Below are 21,328 nucleotides of genomic sequence, written 5' to 3'. Positions count from 1 at the left end.
CAGTATTTTTTTTTCTTGTTTTGCTGCAATTTCCTGTACTTGGCAAGTTTTCAGCTATGAGAACATAACTTTATTGTCAGACCAAATAATGTGATGACTTGCAACAAATAAGGGTGTGGGAATAATTCCTTATGTTTGGGGTCCTCAAAATCACTCCTAGATCCAGTGATTTGCTGAGAGAATTCATGAGGCTCAGCATATAGTCATAGAGATGATTATAGACGAGAGCAAAGGCAAAAAAGGAAATGTAGATAAAGAAATTCCTCATAACCTGAAGCCCATTGACAAATACTTGAGTGGGGACTGGGACATTCCTCTGGGAACTCCCAACTGTCTTCAGGTTAACGCCTTGCTCGAGGGGAAAAACAAACCACCCCAGGTTGACAATAGCTAGGCCTCCAGGATTCCATAAAAGTCTTCTTTAACAAATGAAAATCCTTCTGGAAACTTCCTTTTTCTCCGCCCCTCCCAACTTAAAGTTAATAATCAATGGCTCAAGACCTGAGTGCAGCTCTTTCTGCCTGTAGGTCCCGTCCCCCTGCTTTAATAAAACCACCTTTTTGGCCCCCAAAACATATCACAAATTCTTTCTTGGCCATTCGCTCCCAGACCCCATGTCAAATCACATCAGTCGAGACTCATCATAGCAGAATGGAGAGGAAACCAGGCATGAAGGCGAGGACACGCTTAACAGCTGCAATGATGAGATGCAACAACACAAGAGAAGTGCTGTCCACCGGGGCGCCCCTCCGGGGCCCCGTGCGAGGGTTTTGCTGGGGTTGGATCCAGCAGGCGGCCTCTGCCTGGAACATACTAAAATTCCAGCTGCCCAGAGGGAAGGGTGTTCAGCGTAAGCCGGGTTGTTCGTACCAGCGTTCTGAGGTGCAGTGAGGCCCTCCTGGGAGGGGAAGGAGGGAACCCTCCCCAGACCCTGGGTCCCAGAGGCCAGCCAGGGCCCCACCTTGCGCAGGCCTCTCTGCACTGGTCACTCAGGCCCTGTGAACTCTTGTCTGCACATCCCCTTGCTCCTTGGGCCTCACATTTCCTGAACTTTCTCAGGGAATAAGAATCCGGATTCTTACTTCTTTTCACCTGCCTTCCCACCGCCTTTTCAAAGTCCAGCAGAAGTGGCTGCTTAGGTTATGTCTGAAGCATGAGGTCTGCGAGTCAGGTCTAAGGCAGCGTGAGCTCTGGTTGCGCCACCCACGCCTTTCTCAGGGCCCCAGAGGCTGGGATCCTGCGGCCCAGCCGTCGGTCGGAGAGCCCGGGAGCAGAGTGAGCACCTCGAGTGCCAGGCTCCAGCTCCTGGCTCCTGACCTGCTGTGTTTTTCCTTTGGCTTTAACTGCTTAACAGTCCATTAGCTCACCACGATTAGAGCCCCAGCAGCCGCACAGAACTCACTGTGCCAGGAATGCCAGGCCTTCGGGCCCTGGGGCTCTGAGTGCACTTTGGTTTCCCTTCTACAAACAGAGTGTGTCAGAAGAGAGAGAGAGAGAGAGAGAGAGAGAGAGAGTCAACATTTCTCTCCCGTGGGACAGACTGCAGAGGGGTGGCTTCATGCCCATCCCTTGCCTGCTGGGGGATTCCAAGACATGGCTCACGTGCTCACGTCTAGTCCCCGCTCTGTTCTGGTCCATGACATCGTCCCCTCCTCATCCTGGTCTCTAACGGCCCAGTACTAAGGTGATTCACTGACGTTCCTTCCTCCCAATCCCTGTTCCCTCCTGCCACCCCCATCGTTCATCCCGTGTAGACCCTCTCCAAGCACCTGCCTTGACACCCGTGTACAGAACTAAAGCGACAGGTCCAATTTAGCCAAGAAATTCATGTTCTTCCCACATCCTCCCACTGGCTTTGCCCCCAGTTTGTATTCACTGGAATCTGGGACCTCTTATGCGTTAAAACAAACAAAATTTTTATCACAACGGAGGCAAGCCACTGTCTTTATTTGGGGTCACTGAGGAGACAAAGCGTTTCTGCTTGTACTTGCTGACTGTGTCAGGCTTTCTCCTTGATCAGTGCTCATTGGCCGATGTGTGTAAGCATGTGTTTCCTTTCCTTTTAATCCCCTCCTTTTAGTAACTTACATCGATGAAGATGCAAACGAAATACTTGAATTATCATCAAATAAAACCTTCTTGGTCATGCTAAAGATTCCAGAGGAGTGTGTTACTGAAGAGGAATTGCCTCACTTGCTCACCAAAAGGGTAATTATATCTTCAGCATTGTTGACAGAGTTCTTAACATGAGAATGCGGGTTCTTCCAGAAGAGTGGGCGCACTGTCAAGTAAGTAGCTGCAGGCTTGGCTTCTTTGTCTAGATTTTGGCAGAAAAAGATGCTTAGAAGTGGTTTTTCTATAGTGCAAAGGGCTGAGAGAAGAGCCCTACCCTCCACCGAAAGGGGCCCTGGAGTGAAGCAGGAGAGCTAAGTTCTTGTCTCCCGGAGTCCAAGAATGAATCTTGAGGACAAAGGAGAGTGAATAAAGAGACAGAAGTTTATTAAGCAAGGATACAGAAAAAAGCTGTCAGGAGTGAGAGGGGTCCCGACAGGGTCGCCACCGTGGGCCCCCGCTGACAGTCTTTTATGTAGAACTGACCAGCTTGTGACCAGCCTTATGATTCTTGTGATGTCTTGGTTTGAGTAAGGACCGGTGATGACATCTCTAACAGCTTACTTCTTTGGGGGGGTCTGGTTATTCTTTGTTGGTCACAGATAACTGTTGTAAAAAAGTCCTCTTCCCCACCCACACCTAGGACAGGGTGGCCTGGTTTGTTCCCTTATCTCTGGTTTCCTTAACCAGAGGGGCCTGTGAGCCTGACCCTGTCGCCCCCTACCGTACCCCCACCTGTCCCTTACTCAGGAGGACCGTGTTCTGTTTCCTCACTCTGGTCTTACATTTGATTCAACCTGTAGTGTCCCTGAGGATCTGCGATGTGCCAGAAAATATGCCAAGTGCCAGGGCCCCCAGTCCAAGTGGAGGCAACAGTTAAATGGATAGTTCTAAAACAGCGTGAAGTGTTTTCTCATGGAGACGTGCACAGAATATTTGACAAGCACCAAGGAAGGTCATCTAAACTACTTGGGGTTGGGATGGAAAGGACTTGGAGGACTTGGAGGACTTCTTGCAGGAAGTGCTACTCAGGATGAGTCTTGAAAGATGAGGCAGGAGTGTTCTTGATCAAAGAGCAGAGATCGCTAGGGGGTCTGCACCACAGTGTTCTGCTGCCTCGGCCTACAGAGTGGTGGGGACCCGCAGGGGTGAGGCATGAAGGTGTTCCTACTCTTTGGTAAGGCACTGAAGCATTTTCATCTGCTTGTTGACATGGTCAGCTTTTCATTTTAGTCCTGCTGTGTGGTGGTGGAGAAATCCTGGAGGCTGAGAGCTTAGTTAGAAGGTACTGCAGTAAGTCGTCCTGGTGATCGATGTGGGGGCCTCGACCCAGGGAAGTGGCAGGAGGGATATGGAGGATTCAAGAGACATTTACGAGGTCTTTTTACTCAATGGGACTTTATGGCTGGTGGGATGTGGGAGTCAGGGAGAACACGACTCCAGGCTCCTGGTTGGGTGACCTAGTGGGTGGATGGTGGCTTCGTTCTGTGGAGCAGGAAATGCAGGAGAAGGTCCTTTGTGCAATACAAGGACATGCATCCTCACCGTGAGTGTTGGTTGGCTTCACAGCCAGACCCAGAAAAGTATTTGATAAGACAATCTAAACAAGTCTAGCCTGCCATCCATTGCACTCTTCTCTGCAGTTGATAGGTGGAATGGTGTGAGTCACCTTCATTTAGTTTCCATCTGATTCCTACAAAAGCTTGGGCAGGAGGGGATTCCATCTCGGTCACCCCAGAGTTAGTTTCTGGGTTACCCAAGTGCATGTTATTTGCTCCTTGATCACAAGAGTTTGTGCTCTGGGATGATGACCTGGGCTTCTCTTCCTCCTTCTTTTGCTTGTTTACATTTTATCTGCAAGGCTCTTTTCATCCTTTTCTTCCACTTGCTTCAAGGGCAGCTTGCCTCTTGCCTTTTCCTCTTGATTTTTTTTTTCAGCCAGGGGTTTTACATTTGCTGCGCAGAAGTACGATGATTCAGCATCCACATGTGTCACGTGTTACAGACCAAATTCTGTATGTCAAAGGGAAATAAATGTTAATCATTCAGCTAAGAGCCTGTCGCTTGCACAGAGCCAACATGAACAGATTCTGTAGGTATTTTTAGCTCATCGCTGTGTAGTGGCAAAGGATCAGGGGCTGGCACGATCCTGGGGACAAGTTCACGGGCCTGTTTGAGCTATTCCTTCTCTGATAAATGGAAATCCTGTACTTTCCCTGTATACCCACAGGTGCATATGAGATGCATATAAAGAACTACAAACACTAAAAAAAAAAAAAAAAAAAAAAAAAAAAAAAAAAAATGGCCTGATTTACAGATAAGAGCTAAGGCACCGGGAGGTGAAAAAGCTGCTGCCCCCTGGTGTCTCAACTAAATATGCTCAGGAACAAAAGAGAGAGCTTAAGAGATACTAGTCTTACTGTCAGGTCAAGAACCCCATTCTTTCATTTGCTCAGGCCAACTTCTAGAGGTTTCCGGTTATGGAAGGTGAATGGGAGTGGATAGTGGAACACCAAGTCCTCGCTTTTGCTTTATTGTCTTGCTTTCCCTTTTTTTTTTTTTTTTTTTAAGATTTCATTTATTTGTTCATGAGAGACACAGAGAGAGAGGAAGAGACATAGGCAGAGGGAGAAGCAGGCCCCCTGTGGGGAGCCCGATGTGGGACTCGATCCTGTACCCCGGGATCACGCCCTGAGCTAAAGGCAGATGTTCAACCGCTGAGCCACCCAGGCGTCCCTTGTCTTGCTTTTCTAAACAGTTTTTCGAGCCTCTCCCTTATTCCACCCCCAGAGTTCTCTTCCTTTTGGGGCCCTTGCTCTGCTTAAGCCCTCCTGTTAGCTGTGTTACCCTGGCCTGTGCGCTAGATGCAGGAATTAACAGTGGCACCTCTGGTAACACGGGGAAGATACCTCCCAGGTCCCGAATTCGTGACTATCCAACTCTGGTTCAGCTCACTGGGCACCTAGCTCAGAGGGCACCGTGTTAGTGTGGGACTCCAGAGCAAGGGGTGAGGGGCCCCCCATTTCACTTCTTCAGGCCCAAAGTAGTGTGGTTAACAGCTCCCAGGTGTGTGAACATGTCCTAATGACAGCAGGGCATCATGTCGCCAAAAAGAACCAGAGTGGACACTAGAAGTGATCTGGGACACCATTCCAGCTCTTAATGTAAAATTTTAGCTTAGCATCTTTTTCCGAGAGCCTACTATGCGCAAAAACAATACTAGGCCCTAAAGATTAAAAAGGAAGGAGAGGAGAGAGGGAACAGAGAAGGCTAGAAGGACAGCCTCCTTGCCAGAACACATTTGTTTGTGTGTGTTGTGTGTGTGTGTGTGTGTGTGTGTGTATGTGTATAAGGAAGTGCTTGGAAAAATAAAACCCCATCTATAGGCTGCTCCTCCTCCTCCCTGTTGCTCTGAGCAGCTCTGTGAGAGCCACTTTCTTACTTCCTGCATTGGCCTGTTGGCAGCATTCTTTTCTCTGGGGCTCAAAAACTGTAAGGTGACTCCGTCATTTTTCCCAAACTTCTTATCACTTGTTGCTTCTTTCCTCCTTGATACTCTGGAACCTTTCCTCTTGCTTCATCCCCACTGGGCAGTGTGATAAAATGTGAAGAAGGTGGGTTTTAGTGTCTGTAACACCTAGCACTGAATTCCTTCTGAGTAGAGTGACCTTGAGCAGGTTTCATAACCTTTCCGAATGCTGTTTCCTTTATTAGTAAAAAGGGAAGGGGGAGTAATGCCTCTTGTGTCACGTTCTCATGAAGATCGCAACAGAAATGACAAGACTGGAGGCTTACAAACCGTAGGTGCTCTGATCCCCCCTGCTCCGCCTCGAAGGGATTGAATTGTCAGCAGGTGATTCAAGTGGGAGTGTATGGAAGTGTAGGCTCCTTGAGATTCCTTGGAATTGAGTGGAAGACAAAAGGAGCAGAGCTCTCCTCCGGGCACTGCTACTTGCCACCGGATGAGGTAATAGGGCACTGAGCCATAATGGGTGCAGCTGGGCCAGTCACCTTGGCGCTAGGAGGCCATTGGATGCCACTGAGCCTTCCAAAAGCATGTCAAAGACTAAGACTTCATGCTAGGCAGGAGTCGGCGTGGCTGGGCTCTCAGAGGCCTGGAGGTGGGCTCACCGCAGCTCCAGAGCTGGGTCCATAGTAGAGAGTATGGCCAGATCCCAGGGCAGTCCTCCCGATTTCTGCTGGAACCCATCTGCAGAAGACCAAGGCATGTAACCTCAAATGCCAATTTTACAAAAATACAATGTAAGTACATTCAGCTGCCTGTCTTCAAATCCTATTGGCTGGCATTCCTGTCTCTGAAACATGATGAAAAGGCTAATCAAAGACAAGGAGAAGATATTGCTAATGTAAAAGCAACTAATGTCCAGAATATAACACCAAAACTTCAGATACAGAAGATACAGATACGGCCAAGAAGCAGACAACCCAGGAGAAAGACAGGAAGCCAAGAGGCAAGTCAAAGGTGAACCATCCCAAAGGAGTTCATAAACACACATGAAGAGATACTCAACCCCACTAGTAACAGTGCAAATTGAAGCAATGTAAAGCGGTTTTATACCCCTTGTGTTGGCAATAATTTTTAAAAAAATCTCGCAACACTAGGTGCCAGCAAGGGTGTGGGGAATGGAGCACGTAGACCTGCTCAGATGGAGAGCAACTTGGCAAGAATGAGGTGGGTTGGAGATGCACCCACTCTTGGCTGCACCAGTTCCATTTCTCTGCACATGCTCAAGGGAAGCTTTCACAGGTACAGGAAAAGAGGCGCAGAAATGTTCAAGGATGATTACTTGGGCAGAGTTTGTGATGAGAGAAAATCCCAAATGATGCACGTCACCAGCATAGGGGAATGGGAAAGTTGGTGTATGGAATCATTTAATGGGATCTCTGCAGGAGTTAGGAGTTACCTTGAACAGCCTCCATCTCGATGGGTAAATAGCAAACGTAATTTTGAGTGAAAAAAGGCAAGTCGCGGAAGACTGTGTAGAATGTGGCACCTTTTATTTGAATAAAGGCAAACTCATTATGAATCGTTATGATCACACAAAGAAGTATTACATTTATAAAAACAGGCGTGAAAAGGAACACACCCCCACTTCAGGACAATCAATGGTTAGAACCTTCAGTTGGGGGTGGGAGGGAGGAAAAACAGTGTAGGAGTAGCTTTAGCTTTGTTTTGTTTTGTTTCTTAGAGTGAAGGCCTGAACTAAATATCGTAAAATGTGAAGGTGAGAAACGTGGGTTGTGGGCACACAGGTGTCATTTCTGGCGTGTGATTACAGTATTTCATGCATCCAGTAAGAACTCTGCAGTTATCCACCAGCCTCATCCAGTCCCTTTATCCAGGGGAAAGTGCTATATGAGGCTCCCTTGGCTGTTTCTCTGTACAACGAAGCTCTACAGAAAGCAGAGAATAAGCCCTTGTCCCATGACGTGCCAGGTCCTGAGTGGCCTGTTCTGCTACCTGCCCAGCCACTTTAGTGTTATCTCCTCTCCAGGGTCCTCGGGGTCCGTGTGGGCTCCGGCTGCTGACCATTCTCACCATGAAGGCCACAGGTGTCATCGCAGCGTGTGAGAGATGTTGAAAAATCCCAGCCTGGTCACTTGCTCCTTATAAATGAGGTTCTTTTAAATGAGTGTTAACTTGAGTTTTGATGGGGGTGGGCGCACACCCTCCTGTTTCTTGATCCAGAGCCTGCAGATAAGTGGATCCTAGCGCTAGCGTGGTATCTGTGTCCCAGTAGTTTTGCTTTGTCAGGTGATCTGCAGTGTGATCCATCTGTGAGGCGTGTGGTTGTCTTACTTGTTCCTGTTTGTTTCAGCTCACAGATGTGTACACTTCATCCCCATCTCTCAGTCGTTACTTCACTTCAGTGGAGATGACGGACTTCAGGTAAGAATGTGGAGAGTTCCATTTATCTAGAAAGACTTCCTGAGTCTCAAAGCACAGAGGGAACCGATGAGAAAATCACAGACTGTTGGCTTTGGAAGGGGCTTTGGACACCCACTAGCTCAACTTCCTGATTGTACAAAGGAGCGCAGTCAAGCCCCTATTAGTTATACGTCTTAATAAGGTCACACGGAAAAGAGAGGAAAAGCCAGTCCTGGGTGAACCATTCCTGTTTAACAGCAGATGCTCAAATAAGCTACAGGTAGGACTAGAAATAGATCTCAAAGGGCACCCGGGTGGCTCTGTCAGTGAGGCATCCGACTCTTCGTCTCAGCTCTTGATCATCTTGATCTCAGAGTCGTGAATTCAAGCCCCACATTGGGCTCCACGCTGGATGGAGCCTACTTAAAAAGAAAAAAAACAGATCTCCAGTAGTAATGTGATATAAATGATATAATCCGTACACGAGCTTTTGCTTTTGAGGAACATAAGGAGTCCCTGCTCCTTGTATCATTAAAAATATAAAGACATGTCATAAAGGAAAAGCCTACCTTCTCCCTTCCACCCTACTACCTACTACCCCCGGATACTGCATGTTCCAGTCAATTCCATACACGCAGTGCATTTCACTCCCTTCCGCTGAGTGGACTGCCATCAACGGGCTTGGTGTGGTTTCTTCTATACTTACATTTGCCATATATGCTTTATGTACTAAGCATGTAGAGCTTTTACGCACACATATAGTTTTTCTTTTTATGTCTCTTAATCTTAAATATTTGTGTCTCTGTCTACAGGACTTAGATAAAAGGGATATGTGTGGAGGAGTCATTTGGTTGTCTTTTTGTATCGTTAGGACAAGATTTACGTGGCAAAGCTTTATTATCCGCTACTCCTAAGGTACCTCTGGAGTGTGACCATGGAAGATAGCTCTGTATTGAAATCCCCCCTCTCAAAGTCCACATTTCCCAGAACATAATCACGGTGCAGATGGGAGGGGAAACATGGAAAGCAGGTAGTGGCACAATGAGATGGGACGAACAGGGACCCGAAGTCTGAAAGCGCCTACAGTGACGGATTGCCCTGGCACCAACACTGTTCCTCTTCCCTTATGGAACCCCCATGGTGCGTGTTACCTTGGGGTGACATCCCTGACATGGCTCATTTCCTTTTTTTTCTTTTCTTTTTTTTTTTTAATTCATAGAGACACACACACAGAGAGAGAGGCAGAGACATAGGCAGAGGGAGAAGCAGGCACCATGCAGGGAGCCTGACGTGGGACTCGATCCAGGGTCTCCAGGAACACAGCCTAGGCTGCAGGTGGCGCTAAACCGCTGCGCCACCGGGACTGCCCAGACATGGCTCATTTCAATCGCAAATTGTGGGTATTAAAATGCCAGTAGGAAAGCCCAACACATCTTCCTCCAAGTACTTGCCCCAACTTGCAATTTAAAGATTGAGCCCAGAAAGGAAAGACACTCAATCTGCTTCTTTCCAAGAATCCAGCTCCATATCATGGCTCTAGAGGAGGTGGGATTGCGTGATGGGTTGGGGTAGACGTGGGGGAAAAAGACATCCTCAAGTTGAGTCAAACGTGGCTAGACCCCTGAAGACCTAATGTTAGGGAATTTGCTTTTCAAAGTGATTTGAAAGAAAAACCCAAGGGTTTTAGGATTTGGGATAGAGGAGCTCTGTACAGGAAGCATTTTTTTTTTCCTTGCTAAGAGGTGCAGGCAGTGTTTTAACAATATTGAATCGAGAAACAAAAGCCATTGACCCTCCCCCAAAACATGCTGCTGCTAGTGGGCAGGAGAGCCAGAGCCTGGGGATACTGGCCTCAGTCCTGTCCGGGCCAAGCCCCTAGGGAACCTTCTGGGAGGCTCCTTGGTTCATCAGCTGCCAGGCCCATTCTGACCAAGGGCGGGCAGCCAGGCAAAGCCCCCAGGGTTCTCTGTTTTCTTGCAAATCTCTCCTTTTGCTTCAAAATCTGGCCTCCCGTCTAAAGTCCCCCGGCGGGTGACCTGCCGCAGTGGGCCTTGGCGCTAGGGGGTGGGACAGAGTTAGGCAGGGCCACCCTCCCTTTCACCTGCTTTGGTCTCCCGAAAGCCAGCCTCTGGTCACCCGGCAGCCGAGGTGAGCCTTGCCCACCGTGGGATGCCAGTGACTGTGTGTCCAGGCAGTGACCACGGAGGGCAGTCATCGGAGGCGGGGCTCGGGTGCAAATGATGACACCTGCAAGCTCGTGTGGCCGGCTGAGTGTGAACATGCCCTTCCAGCGTGCCTGGAGCAGTACACCCAGCTGGGGGTTGCTGGTGTGTCCTGTGTTTGAACTGCAGGGTTGCCCACCCTACCGGGGGGTCATGGTTTCTAGGCTGAGGGGTGGCCTGGGTGACCTCTGGTCACCAGAGGGCTCTGGCTCCCCGTCGTGAGGCGGGGGTGGGGGGCCTGCGGGCTGATCGGGGCTCCTGGGGGGGTCCGGGGTGTGTGGGGTGTCTCAGATGGGGCCCCTCGTGATTATTTGACTGCTGGCTCTTCATCTGGGCCTTCTTGAAGCAAGGTCACAGGATGCCTTTGGCAAACCTAAATGCCGAGCAGGCCTTTGACGAGCGGCGTCAGCTGCTAATTAAGCGAGGACGCCCTGTGATCATTTTTATTTTGGTGATGGAAAGGTACGTTCCAGGCAGATGAAAACTCCTTTTCCTTAGGTCCCTTTGCTGAGCCCTGCAGAGCTGGAGCCGGGAGACGGGAATGGGACAGGGCGAGTTTCTCTCTCTCTCTCTCTGTCTCTCTCTCTGTCTGTCTAAATACCTAAATATTTATCTATCTATCATCTATCTAAATATCTAAATATCTATCATCTACCTAAATATCTAAATATCTATCTACCATTCTATCTCTCTATCTAAATATTTATTTATTTATTTATTTATTTATTTATTTATTTATTTATTTATGTTTTATTGGAGTTCGATTTGCCAACATAAAGTTTCTTGCCTCAGAGACCAACCGGGCAGGTGGGATTTGCTGCTGCCCTTGCAGGGCGGCCTGTGGGGTCAGGAGTCAGTGGCCAGCTGGGGGCGGGGAGCGCAGGGCCTACCTTGAACATTTTATAGGCCAAGGAATGAACTGGTTAAACCAAATAGTCCTGACCAGCACTCGTCAGGGCAGGAGAGGGTGGATGGAGTGTGGGAACTTGGGAGGGGAGTAAACAGGAGAGCCCAGGGGAGCCTGGGTGGGCTCAGTGGTTGAGTGGCAGATCCCGGGGTGCTGGCATCGAGTCCCGCTTGGGGCTCCCCGCGGGGAGCCTGCTTCACCCACTGTGGGCCAGCCTTGGACCTTCCCTGACTCTCCCTTCTACGGCCTCTAACACTCGTCTCCCAGAGGGCGGGTTTTAGGTGGAAGGAAGAGGGTGGGGTCCCCCCACCTTTTTGTGAGGAAAGGACAGAAGAGGGTCCTTCTAGGACACCGGGCCCTGTGCTATTTCCTACTGGGAGAAGCCGAGGAACTGCAAATAGGCTCCTGCTGAAGTGAGTTTCCCGAGTGGCAGTGTGATCCCGCTGACATTTGTCGCTGTCTCTGTCTGCTGTGCCTTTCAGCGGTGAAAATGCCACGATAGCCTACCACCTGCAGTTTGGGGTTCCTTCCGAGGACGACAGCTTTATGCGGTACATGATGAATGAGGAGTTGGTGCGGGGCGTCTTACTGCAGAGTCTGCATGACGAGGGGGTGTCTGGTTGTGAGACCCTGGGCCTTGGGCCGGCGTCACTCCTGCTCTACGGTAAGTGGAGGAAGTCAGGAGGGCAGACGTGTGGCCTCAACGGGAGAACCAGAGCGAGGGCGGCTGGCGGGGAGGTTCCAGGTGCCTGCCCTCCACAGACAGACGGACAGACGGAGTAGTTGGGGGGGAGCCAATTAAATTGTAAGGAGGAGGACGGCTAAATGTTTCCTTGGTGTCCTTCACCCACATTTGAAGGCCTGTACCCCACTTGGCAAAATTATTAGTAGGCTCCATGGGAAGGCCGCGGTTTCACGGGAGAAGTGAGTGTTCCACTTGAGGCGACTGATCCAGCCAGCTTGTTGAAGGATGATCCCAGTGGGGGGAACCCGTCTCTCTCTGTTGGGGGCCACTGGGTCTCTGACAGTGACCCAGGGGCTGGACAAGGCAAACCAGTCGCCTTCCTTAGAAAGGTAGAATGAACGTACCTTGTCTGCTTTTGAAACCAAGGGTGGAATGAGAGAACTGGCATGTCACTCAGTGAGCAGGGAAGGCCACCCACATGTCACAAAAGCAGGTGATGAGCCCCGGAGAGGTGCCCCCTTGCATCTGCACCAGGTTGGCCTGACCTCTGGTCTCCTGTCCCACTCTGACCCCTCGCTGGGCTCCCATTAGCCCCCCATGCGACTGTCCCTGACATTACATCATCCACGGTCCATCAGAAACACTGTGCACCCACTAGTAGGAGCGAATGCTGTTGAGTGGCTGAGAAAGGCAGATCGGGAGAGGGTTAGCCACGAGCACAGGACCCCCAGCCTAGCATCCAAAGAGCAGAGCAGTGAGGTTATGAAGCTCCCCAGCCACTCATAGTATGAGAAGGGACGTCCATTATAATGACATTTATTTCTTATTTCACTTATAATGGGAAGTTAAAGTAGGCTAATCCCTGTGTAAGAAGGCAAAGGGTTATGTACCGCAGTTCTTCGAGCTTTCTTTTTCCCAAATAAGTGGAAAGGATGACATTCAGGAGGCCAAATCTTAGCTCGCTGGGAATGAATAGTTTCTTCGCTGAACATCTGAATAAATTGCATCTGTGGGGGGGTGTCTGGGTGGCTCAGTGGTTGAGCATCTGCCTTGGGTTCAGGTCATGATCCCAGGGTCCTGGGCTCAAGTCCCGCCTCGGGTTCCCGGCAGGCAGCCTGCTTCTACCTCTGCTTATGTCTCTGCCTCCCTCTCTGTGTCTCTCATGAATAAATAAATAAAATCTTAAAAAACAAATGTGTCTGTGAGCCAGACAGAGGGCATAGATGTAGAGAGTGAAGAGGTTATGCCCCCTTCTATAGGAATTTTAGAAAGAAAGAAAAGGAAGGAAAGAGAAAAAGATGAAAGGAAACAAGGGAGCCCTTCAGCCCCCTCCTGTGTGAAGAGGGGAGAGGGGAGGCCCACTGCCTGAGCTCTGTGTGGTGGCCACTGCTGTGTTGTGACGGGTCTTGGTTTTTTGAGCCCCCTCTGGAGTCTGGTGGTTACCAGCAATTTCCAAATGTAGGCGAGGAAGGTAGAGGAGGAGTTGAGAAGATTATGGGGTTCAGAGGGCCATACAGAGTGTGATGAAGGGGAGGGGGTGGCTTGTGAGCCTGAGGAGAGCCTGGGCAGACCTTGAGCAGATGGCCTTGGAGACATTTCCCCAGGGCCAGACTCCGCACCGTGCCCCGGGGGGCAGCTGGGAGCTCAGCCAGGGATTGTGCCCTTCCTCCCAGACGTTTCTGCTGCAGGGGATGGATGTTTCCATGACACCATGTCCACTTTCTAGAGTACGCATGTGCGGTAGTTGAGACCTTTGATATTCTCAGGAATGTAAGCATCAGTCACAGGAAGGAAGAGGACACAGTGACCATTTGAGGAGTGAGGAAGGAAGAAGAGAGGCCTAGGAAAGGCAGGCTGGCCAAGAGAGGGGGCAAGCTCAGGAGGGGTGGGCTGGAGAGGCAGAGGCCCCTGGGAGGGACCCAGTGAGACCCCGTGTGTCCTGAGCCAGTTTTCCGTGTTCATGTGCACTGTGGGCCTGAGGGTTGCTGCCCTCCCCACCCCTCTGATTATCCAGCCAGTTAGTGGGCGGTTAGTTAGAGCTGGGCAGCTGGTTTCCTACCGAGATCATGTTCCGCAGGAACAGAGAGCGATGATTCTTTTTTTAAAAAATTTAAATTTTAGTTAGTTAACATATAGTCAATGTTGGACTTAGGAGTAGAAGTCAAGGATTCATCACTGACATACAAACCCAGTGCTCCTCACAAGTGCCCTCCTGAACCCCCAGCACTCATCTAGCCCATCGCCCCCCTCCCCACCACCTCCCTCCATCAACCCTCTGTTCTCATTGAGAATCTTTTATGGTTTGCTTCCATCTCTCCTTTTTTTTCTCCTTCCCTTATGTTCATCTGTTTTCTTCCTTAAATTCCACATGTGTGTGAGATCATACAGGGTATTTGTCTCTCTCTGACTCACTTATCTCACTTAGCTTAATACACTCTAGCTCTGTCCATGTCATTGCAAATGGCAACATTTCATTCTTTTTGATGGCTGAGTCATATTCCATTATATTTCACTCCATATATAGAATATAGAATATATATACACCACGTCTTCTTTATCCCTTCATCAGTTGCTGGACGTTTGGACTCTTTCCATAGCTTGGCTATTGTTGATGATGAAAGAAAATGACTCTTTATTTTTTTTTTAAAGATTTTTTTTTAATTTTTTTTAAATTATTTATTTATTTATTTGTTTGTTTGTTTGTTTATTTATGATAGTTACAGAGAGAGAGAGAGAGAGAGAGAGAGGCAGAGACACAGGCAGAGGGAGAAGCAGGCTTCATGCACCGGGAGCCCGATGTGGGATTCGATCCCGGGTCTCCAGGATCGCGCCCTGGGCCAAAGGCAGGTGCCAAACCACTGCGCCACCCAGGGATCCCTTTTTTTAAAGATTTTTATTTATTTATTCATTCATGAGAGACACAGGGAGAGAGAGAGAGAGAGAGGCAGAGACACAGGCAGAGGGAGAAGCAGGCTCCATGCAGGGAGCCTGACGTGGGCCTCGATCCCAGGTCTCCAGGATCAGGCCCTCAGCTGAAGGCAGCGCTAAACCGCTGAGCCACCCGGGTTGCCCAGAAAATGACTCTTTAAAAAAAATTTTTTTTCCACATAATGAGAACTTTTAGGATTGACATTCTTAGCAACTTTCAGAGTTACCATACAGCAATGTTAAAACTCTAGCCACCATGTTGTACATTACACCCACAGAACTTATTTATTTTATAACTGGAAGTTTGTGCCATGGCTTCACCCAACGCCCCGAGCCCCCTGCCCCACAGCCAGTCTGATTTCTTTTCCTATGAGTTTGTTCTTTCTAGATCCCACATGTGAGGATCATGCAACATTTGTCTTTCTCTATCTAATTTCATGCAGCATGATGGTATCAAGGTTCAGGGAATTGTTTTTTTTTAATATTTTATTTATTTAATCATGAGAAACACACACAGAGAGAGAGAGAGAGAGAGAGGCAGAGACAACGCAGAGGGAGAAGCAGGCACCATGCCTGGAGCCCGATGCAGGACTTGATCCCAGGACCCTGGGATCATGACCTGAGCCGAAGGCAGATGCTCAACCACTGAGCCACCCAGGTGTCCCCAGGGAATTGTTTTAATAGCTCTCACCTCCCTTTCCCCCTGTTTTTTGGCCTGTTTCACCTTATGGATGTTTGGGGGCCCAGGGATGAGGAGAGAAGGTTTGTTTTACGAATATAAAATGGCAGCATGAGTTATTTTAGACATCTCAACATGACTCAGATATTTGGTAGTGTTTTCTCATATGGGAAGGAGTCAGCTAGACTAAATGAGAAACAAAGGCACAGACCAGATTTGTGTGAGAGAAAAGAGGAAAAAACTGTAGGCAATGAGAACAGTGAATCTTGGCTGCACATTTTTGGGCGGAACCAATGAGCTGCCTGTTGGCGGAGGAGCCACCGTGTGAGCTCTGTCCTTAAAAGGACTGCTTGGTATCAAAGACAATCATTTGGGTTGTTTATAGATTCTCCAGGAAACTTGGGAAGTTTAGCCAAGGAGCACTAATTCTCAAGTGGGGGCAACTTTGTGCCCCCACTGCACCCCAGGGGTGTTTGGCAATGTCTGAAGACGTTTTTAGTTGTCCTGTTGGGTGTGTACCTGAGATATTAGCGTCTAGGGTAGCGTGAGGGGTTCTTCTGAACATCTTGTAATGCACAGACGGCTCTCTATGACAAAGAATTATCCAGCCCATAATGGCAACCGCGAGGACCCTGTGGTAGAGCGTGGACTCTCTGTGTGGTGTCCCCAGGTCCTTACATGGGCATGTCCTCCTTGGTTAGGCCAAGTCCACACCATTTCCTCATCAGACTTTCTCACAATAGCACACTGAAAATTTAGAGGTTAGTAGTTAAATTAAGAAAAAGGACTGAGTGTTTAAATATCTTCAGCACCCGAAAGGCCTCACCAAATGTTATTTACCAAGAATTAGGCCAAAACAAATGAGCAATGTGTTATTTGCTTTGCGTAAAGCATTCAGAGGTAGGTGTGTGCGCGCGTGCACTTGTATGCGTGTCCTCGTGTGTTGATCGAAAAGAAAACTTCCTCTGCTAGGAATTTCCAGGCATTTCAATTTTGCTTAAGAGTTTATATTCAAACCCAATGGGGGAAAAAGTGAACGCATAAGTCTTTAAAAAAGAATCTTTAAAAAATAATCATGGTTTTAAAAAATGAGTGACCTCCGTTTGTCCGTATTCTCTTTTCAGAATGAAGTGGAGGATGTTGGTCTGTATCTGAAAGCAGCGCTCCACTGAGTTTTTGGAATGAGAGAATGCATTTTGCTTTCCAGAGAAGATCCTGTGAATTACCAGAGAAGGACTGGCAATGACGTGAAGGGGTGGAGGCTGTCCTTTTTCTCCTGATTCTGCACTTGGGAAGTCTGGGCTCTGCGTCCAGCAAGAGCACGTAGGGGCGACCCCAGCTGGCTGTAGGCAAAGGCAGGAAGTCAGACGGTGGGTGGAACTCGCTGCTATTCTTAGAGCACCGCTTGCTTCCACCTACATGTGGACACTTACTCCATAGTGCAGAGGTGACCCTTCAGGCGGGTCCACTCTGTGCAGGTGGAAAGAGTGTGCAGGCAGGAGGTGAGGGACCGCACAGCTAATCACTCACTGAAATCCTTCTCCCACTCGCCCAGGCCCGATGTGATGTATGATCTACCTCTAAGCAGGACTGTGAGGGAGGCACCTGGGAGACCAAAGCAGCAAAGTTCTGGGTCTGATTCCAGGACCTGCGGCTGCATACCTTAGCAGACCAGCCTGAGACCCGCCATCCAACATTACTGTGTTATGTGGAGCTACAGAAATGAGATGCGTGTTTCTTACTTCGCCCCTCCTCATTGCACCTGTGACTCTTGAACACCCCTTTAGGAAACGTGGGTCCTTGAGCGTTTTGAGTTTTGAACGTACTGCTGTCGTTTGGGATCGTTTTCCCACTTAACAGTTTCTCCAGCTTCCATCAGAGAGGATCACTGAGGCTGCTTACCTCGTGCACGCTGGCTCATGGCTTTTTATTGTCCCTTGGGACTAGGCTTCGTCCAAAACTCAGTGTCTGCAGGCACTGGTTGTGTATCTTACTGAGGGTGGTTGGAAACAGAAAGAACCACTTTCTGTTTGAAGTAAATTGTGGGAGGCTGAATGCCACTTTGTTTGCAGGCTGGGGGGCATGTTAGCGACTGTGTTGATCATCTACGGACGTAGAATTGTCCAGCACGAGGAAACAGAGTGTTTGTTTCCTTGGAAAAAAACCGTTTGCAGGAAATTTTCCAGGAGAGAGTGTTGTGGTCCCATAAGGAGATGTTCTTAGCTCCAGGATCTCAGTTAAATTGGCCGTGGGTAGACGTCAGTGTGGGGGGCTGCTGTGTACGGGGAGTGTCCAAGGGGGTGTCTCAGGCTGGATTTGCCCTGGTCTTTTTGTGCTCCAGGACTCTGGATAATGTGAATTCGCTTTCTTATTTAACTAGAGGATGCATTTATTGTAACCTGGTGTCTCATTTTGAGGCCAGTTCCTCAAACTAGCCAAATAGGTGCACCTCCCTTCTTCCTCTTTATTTTTCACATGTCAAATGTAAACTGTTGTGTGTTTGTATTTTTTAGAATGTAATGAATGACTTTAATGGGGAGGGATTTAAAAATATTTACAATAAATTATTTTTGCACGGGCACTGTCACGTTCACGTTTGCTTCACAGGTGCGACTCTCCAGGCCCGTGACGTGGGCTGGCATTTTCTTGTGGTAAATGGTGCTGGAACTGGTGTTTTCATATCCCTGACGGCAGTTTCCCCTTTTGAGTAAGACTCAGCCGGATGGGCTGCAGTGGGCTAGGTCCTCCTCTGTTCCAGGGAGAGCAGCGGGGTGTTGTCTCCTCTCCGCTTCCTCCTGGGGCTCCCCTGGCAGGCCCAGGTGTCTGAAGGGCCTGGAGCTGGAAGGAAGGCCAGGACAGTGTGCTTGTCCCTTCTCCCTTGGAAAGCGCTGAGGCACAGCTACCTGGACCCCTTGCAAGTCACACAGAAGACTTTCCATAGGCTTGACTCTGGCTCTAGTGGCATGCGGAGAACTGGACTTTGTGAGGTGTCTGAAGAAATGGCATTCACATCTACACTGCTCTGCTATAGGAGATAAATTTATTGGTCATCAGGCATCTTCATGAGGAGCATAATGCCTGGCATAATAAGGTTCCAACAACTATCCATGAAGTATCCATGAAGTATCCATGAAGTACAAGGAATTTGAGAAGAGACACTGGTCTTTTCTGGAAGTCACTGAGATGCGGGCAGGAAGGATACAGCCAGAGCAGTGGAGTGTGCCCCTGCTCCCATCCTCAACAAAATTTCTGTCCCTGCATTCAGTTCTTTTCTACTTTTCAATTTAACTTAGCTCCGTAGATTTTTTTTTTTTAATGATGTGTTTTGCAGAAAACTCTGGGAGATAACAGTGAAGAGCAGGGCAATAATAAGAAGCTGCTGGTCTCATTAGGCAGCGAGGCTCTGCGCAGACCAAATAGGAAACAGCAGGAAAAAAAACAGCCTGCGATGAACAATAGAGACAGACCGTGGGGTTGTGGGTAGTAAGAAGGGAGAGTGGTCAGTGAAGGCCTTGCCTAGGAAGGACGCCGGAGCTGAACTTGAAGCCGTGGTGGGATTGGAATAAACAGATTGGCTTCCCTTAGCACATGTTTGTGTCTGATTAGAGTGAAGCTCACGTTCTTTCTTTTCCCATTTATTTATTTTATTCTGTTCTATTTTACTTTAATTTTTAAAAAATTTTTTAAGATTTTTAAAAATTTTATTTATTCATGAGAGACACACACACACACAGAGAGAGAGAGAGAGGCAGAGACACAGGCAGTGGGAGAAGCAGGCTCCATGCAGGGAGCCTGACGTGGGACTCGATCCCGGGTCTCCAGGATCACAGCCTGGGCTGAAGGCAGGTGCTAAACTGCTGAGCCACCGGGCTGCCCTATTTTAATTTTATTTTTAAGTAAGCTTCACACCCAGCATGGAGCCCAATGTGGTGCTCAATCTTATAGCTACAAGATCAGGACCTGAGCTGAGATCAGGAGTGAGATGCTCAGGGTGCCTGGGTGCCTCAGTAGGTTAAGCGTCTGCCTTTGGCTCAGGTCATGATCCCGGGGTCCAGCCCCACATCGGGCTCCCTGCTCAGTGGGGAGCCTGCTTCTCTGCTCCCCGCGCTGGTGCTCTCTCACTCTATCAAATAAATAAATAAAAATCTTTTTTTAAAAAAGGAGTCAGCTGCTTAACGACTGAGCCACCCACGCGCCCCTCTTTTCCCTTTTAGCTGTGGGCTCTGCATGGACACCTGCCCTATTTAGCATCTCATTGGTGCTGAGAAAAATGAGAGAAGCCTCTCCACGTCTTCCCTTCCCTGATTCCATTATGGCTTCATTGCCTTAAAGTAAGCTCATCCTCACTGTCCTTGCGTTGGTGGCAGTGGGGCCCACAGATGCCTTTTCGTCCTCCTTTTATGGTGAGAGCAGATGCTCTTAGCATCCGAAGGCAGTCCCTCGTCTTGTACTTAGGGAACCACGGTCTGGAGAGGTGGGAGGATGAGGCCGGAGTTCTGCAGCTTTGGGGAGCAAAGTCCAACGTGCTTGGCACCTTCACACCGTCAGTGGCCTCTGACTTTGGTGGTCCCCGGGGCCATGTTTCCTTCAGGCTTGACTGAAATTTGGGACCCCCCCATCCCCAAGAACTCAGATGGTGAGAGGGGAGGGGATGCATTCAGTGGGGTCATCATCAGACAGCAGAAGACTCTGGGATGGTAATGACCTCTCAGGGCTCCCCAGAGTGCCTTGCAAAAGCACCCCCTGTGGGAAAGTGGGGGGAACTGCTGACCCACTTCACAGCCTGCAGAACTGAGGAGTGCTCAGGTCTAGTGACTTTCAAGTTGTTTTCTGAGCACAAGGGGCCGCTGGATAAAGTAGGGAGTCAGATCAATGTAAACAGCATCTCCTTTTGTCTGAGGGATCCTGTGGCATCCCAGGGACCCCCCTGTCCCGTCCCAGCTCTGTCCCTCCCTCCATTCCTCAGACTATTGGAAGCACCTGTCACCCAAGGTTGTTCTAAAAATGTCAGCATTTGAATTTACTTGTTATCAACGGTCAGTTGTCCTGACCTAGCTTTGCCCTTGTCTTTTACCTCTGTTTGGTTCTGAATAAGAATTTATTCACAGCCTAAAGGATTATTTATAGACGCTACTACAAACATAGAACGGAAACCACAAAACCTGCAGTTGCAGCATAAAATGTGTCTGTGTGAGCTGGCTGCTACAGGTGTAAGACGAGCCGGGGCGGGGGGCGGCGGGGGGGTGGTGACCTGAGGGAGCAGTTTAAACCCTCAGCCTCGATTTCTTATCAAGAACCCAAGAATTCCTTCCCAGCCGGGTGGCATCCCCAAGCACTTGAAATTGAATGAAACATTGGGTGAGTGTGTGTGAATGTGTATTTTCCATCGCGTTCATCAAAATCCTGAAATCTATGGAAAACAGGACTAGCATTATATACAGACAAAGCATTCCCAAAGGGCTCTCCTGCTCAAAAGTGATCCCCTTCCCTCATCCCTCTAGATGTCTTGAGAACAAATTTTGTTGGCTCAGCATTTATACTGAATCTATTGCTGGAGTAAATACTATGTATTTACTATATATAGTAAAAGGCATATACTATTTGGGACAAGTGATACTTTCACAGGCTAAGACTCAAACTAATATGACTTACGTCATACCAAAAATATTTAAGCCAGTCAACGTCAACAATGGTCCAGTGTCCAAATGAAAAACTCCAGGATAAAACCCAGCAATTCCGTTTCTAACCCACTGGATGATCACTGGGTGACCCTGAAAATCAAGCACGTCAACACATATTTTTCTTCATACATCATGAAGTTTTTCTGTTTGTTTGTTTCTCTTTGCTCTTTGATAGCATTTATTCAAGGTCTGCAGTAAATGGATTGCATATATTAGATCATTCT

The 21,328-nt window shown here is 48.7% G+C and overlaps 1 protein-coding gene across 1 annotated transcript in view; it reads left to right on the top strand.

Moving 5' to 3' along the window:
• The window catches only part of C1H3orf52 (chromosome 1 C3orf52 homolog), a 31,341-nt gene extending 12,393 nt beyond the window's left edge, over positions 1–18,948 (top strand). The window contains exons 3-6 of the mRNA XM_041773770.1: positions 2,081–2,208; positions 7,953–8,023; positions 11,614–11,795; positions 16,548–18,948. Coding sequence (XP_041629704.1) covers positions 2,081–2,208; positions 7,953–8,023; positions 11,614–11,795; positions 16,548–16,552 — 386 coding nt within the window. The 3' untranslated portion in view covers positions 16,553–18,948. The remainder of the gene's footprint in view (positions 1–2,080; positions 2,209–7,952; positions 8,024–11,613; positions 11,796–16,547) is intronic.
• The last annotated feature ends 2,380 nt before the right edge of the window (positions 18,949–21,328 follow it).

The sequence above is a fragment of the Vulpes lagopus genome, chromosome 1 (genome assembly GCF_018345385.1).
Source record: "Vulpes lagopus strain Blue_001 chromosome 1, ASM1834538v1, whole genome shotgun sequence".
NCBI classification, from domain to species: Eukaryota; Metazoa; Chordata; class Mammalia; order Carnivora; family Canidae; genus Vulpes; species Vulpes lagopus.
Note: the sequence above shows the minus strand (reverse complement) of the source record. Positions and strands in the feature narration are given on the sequence as shown.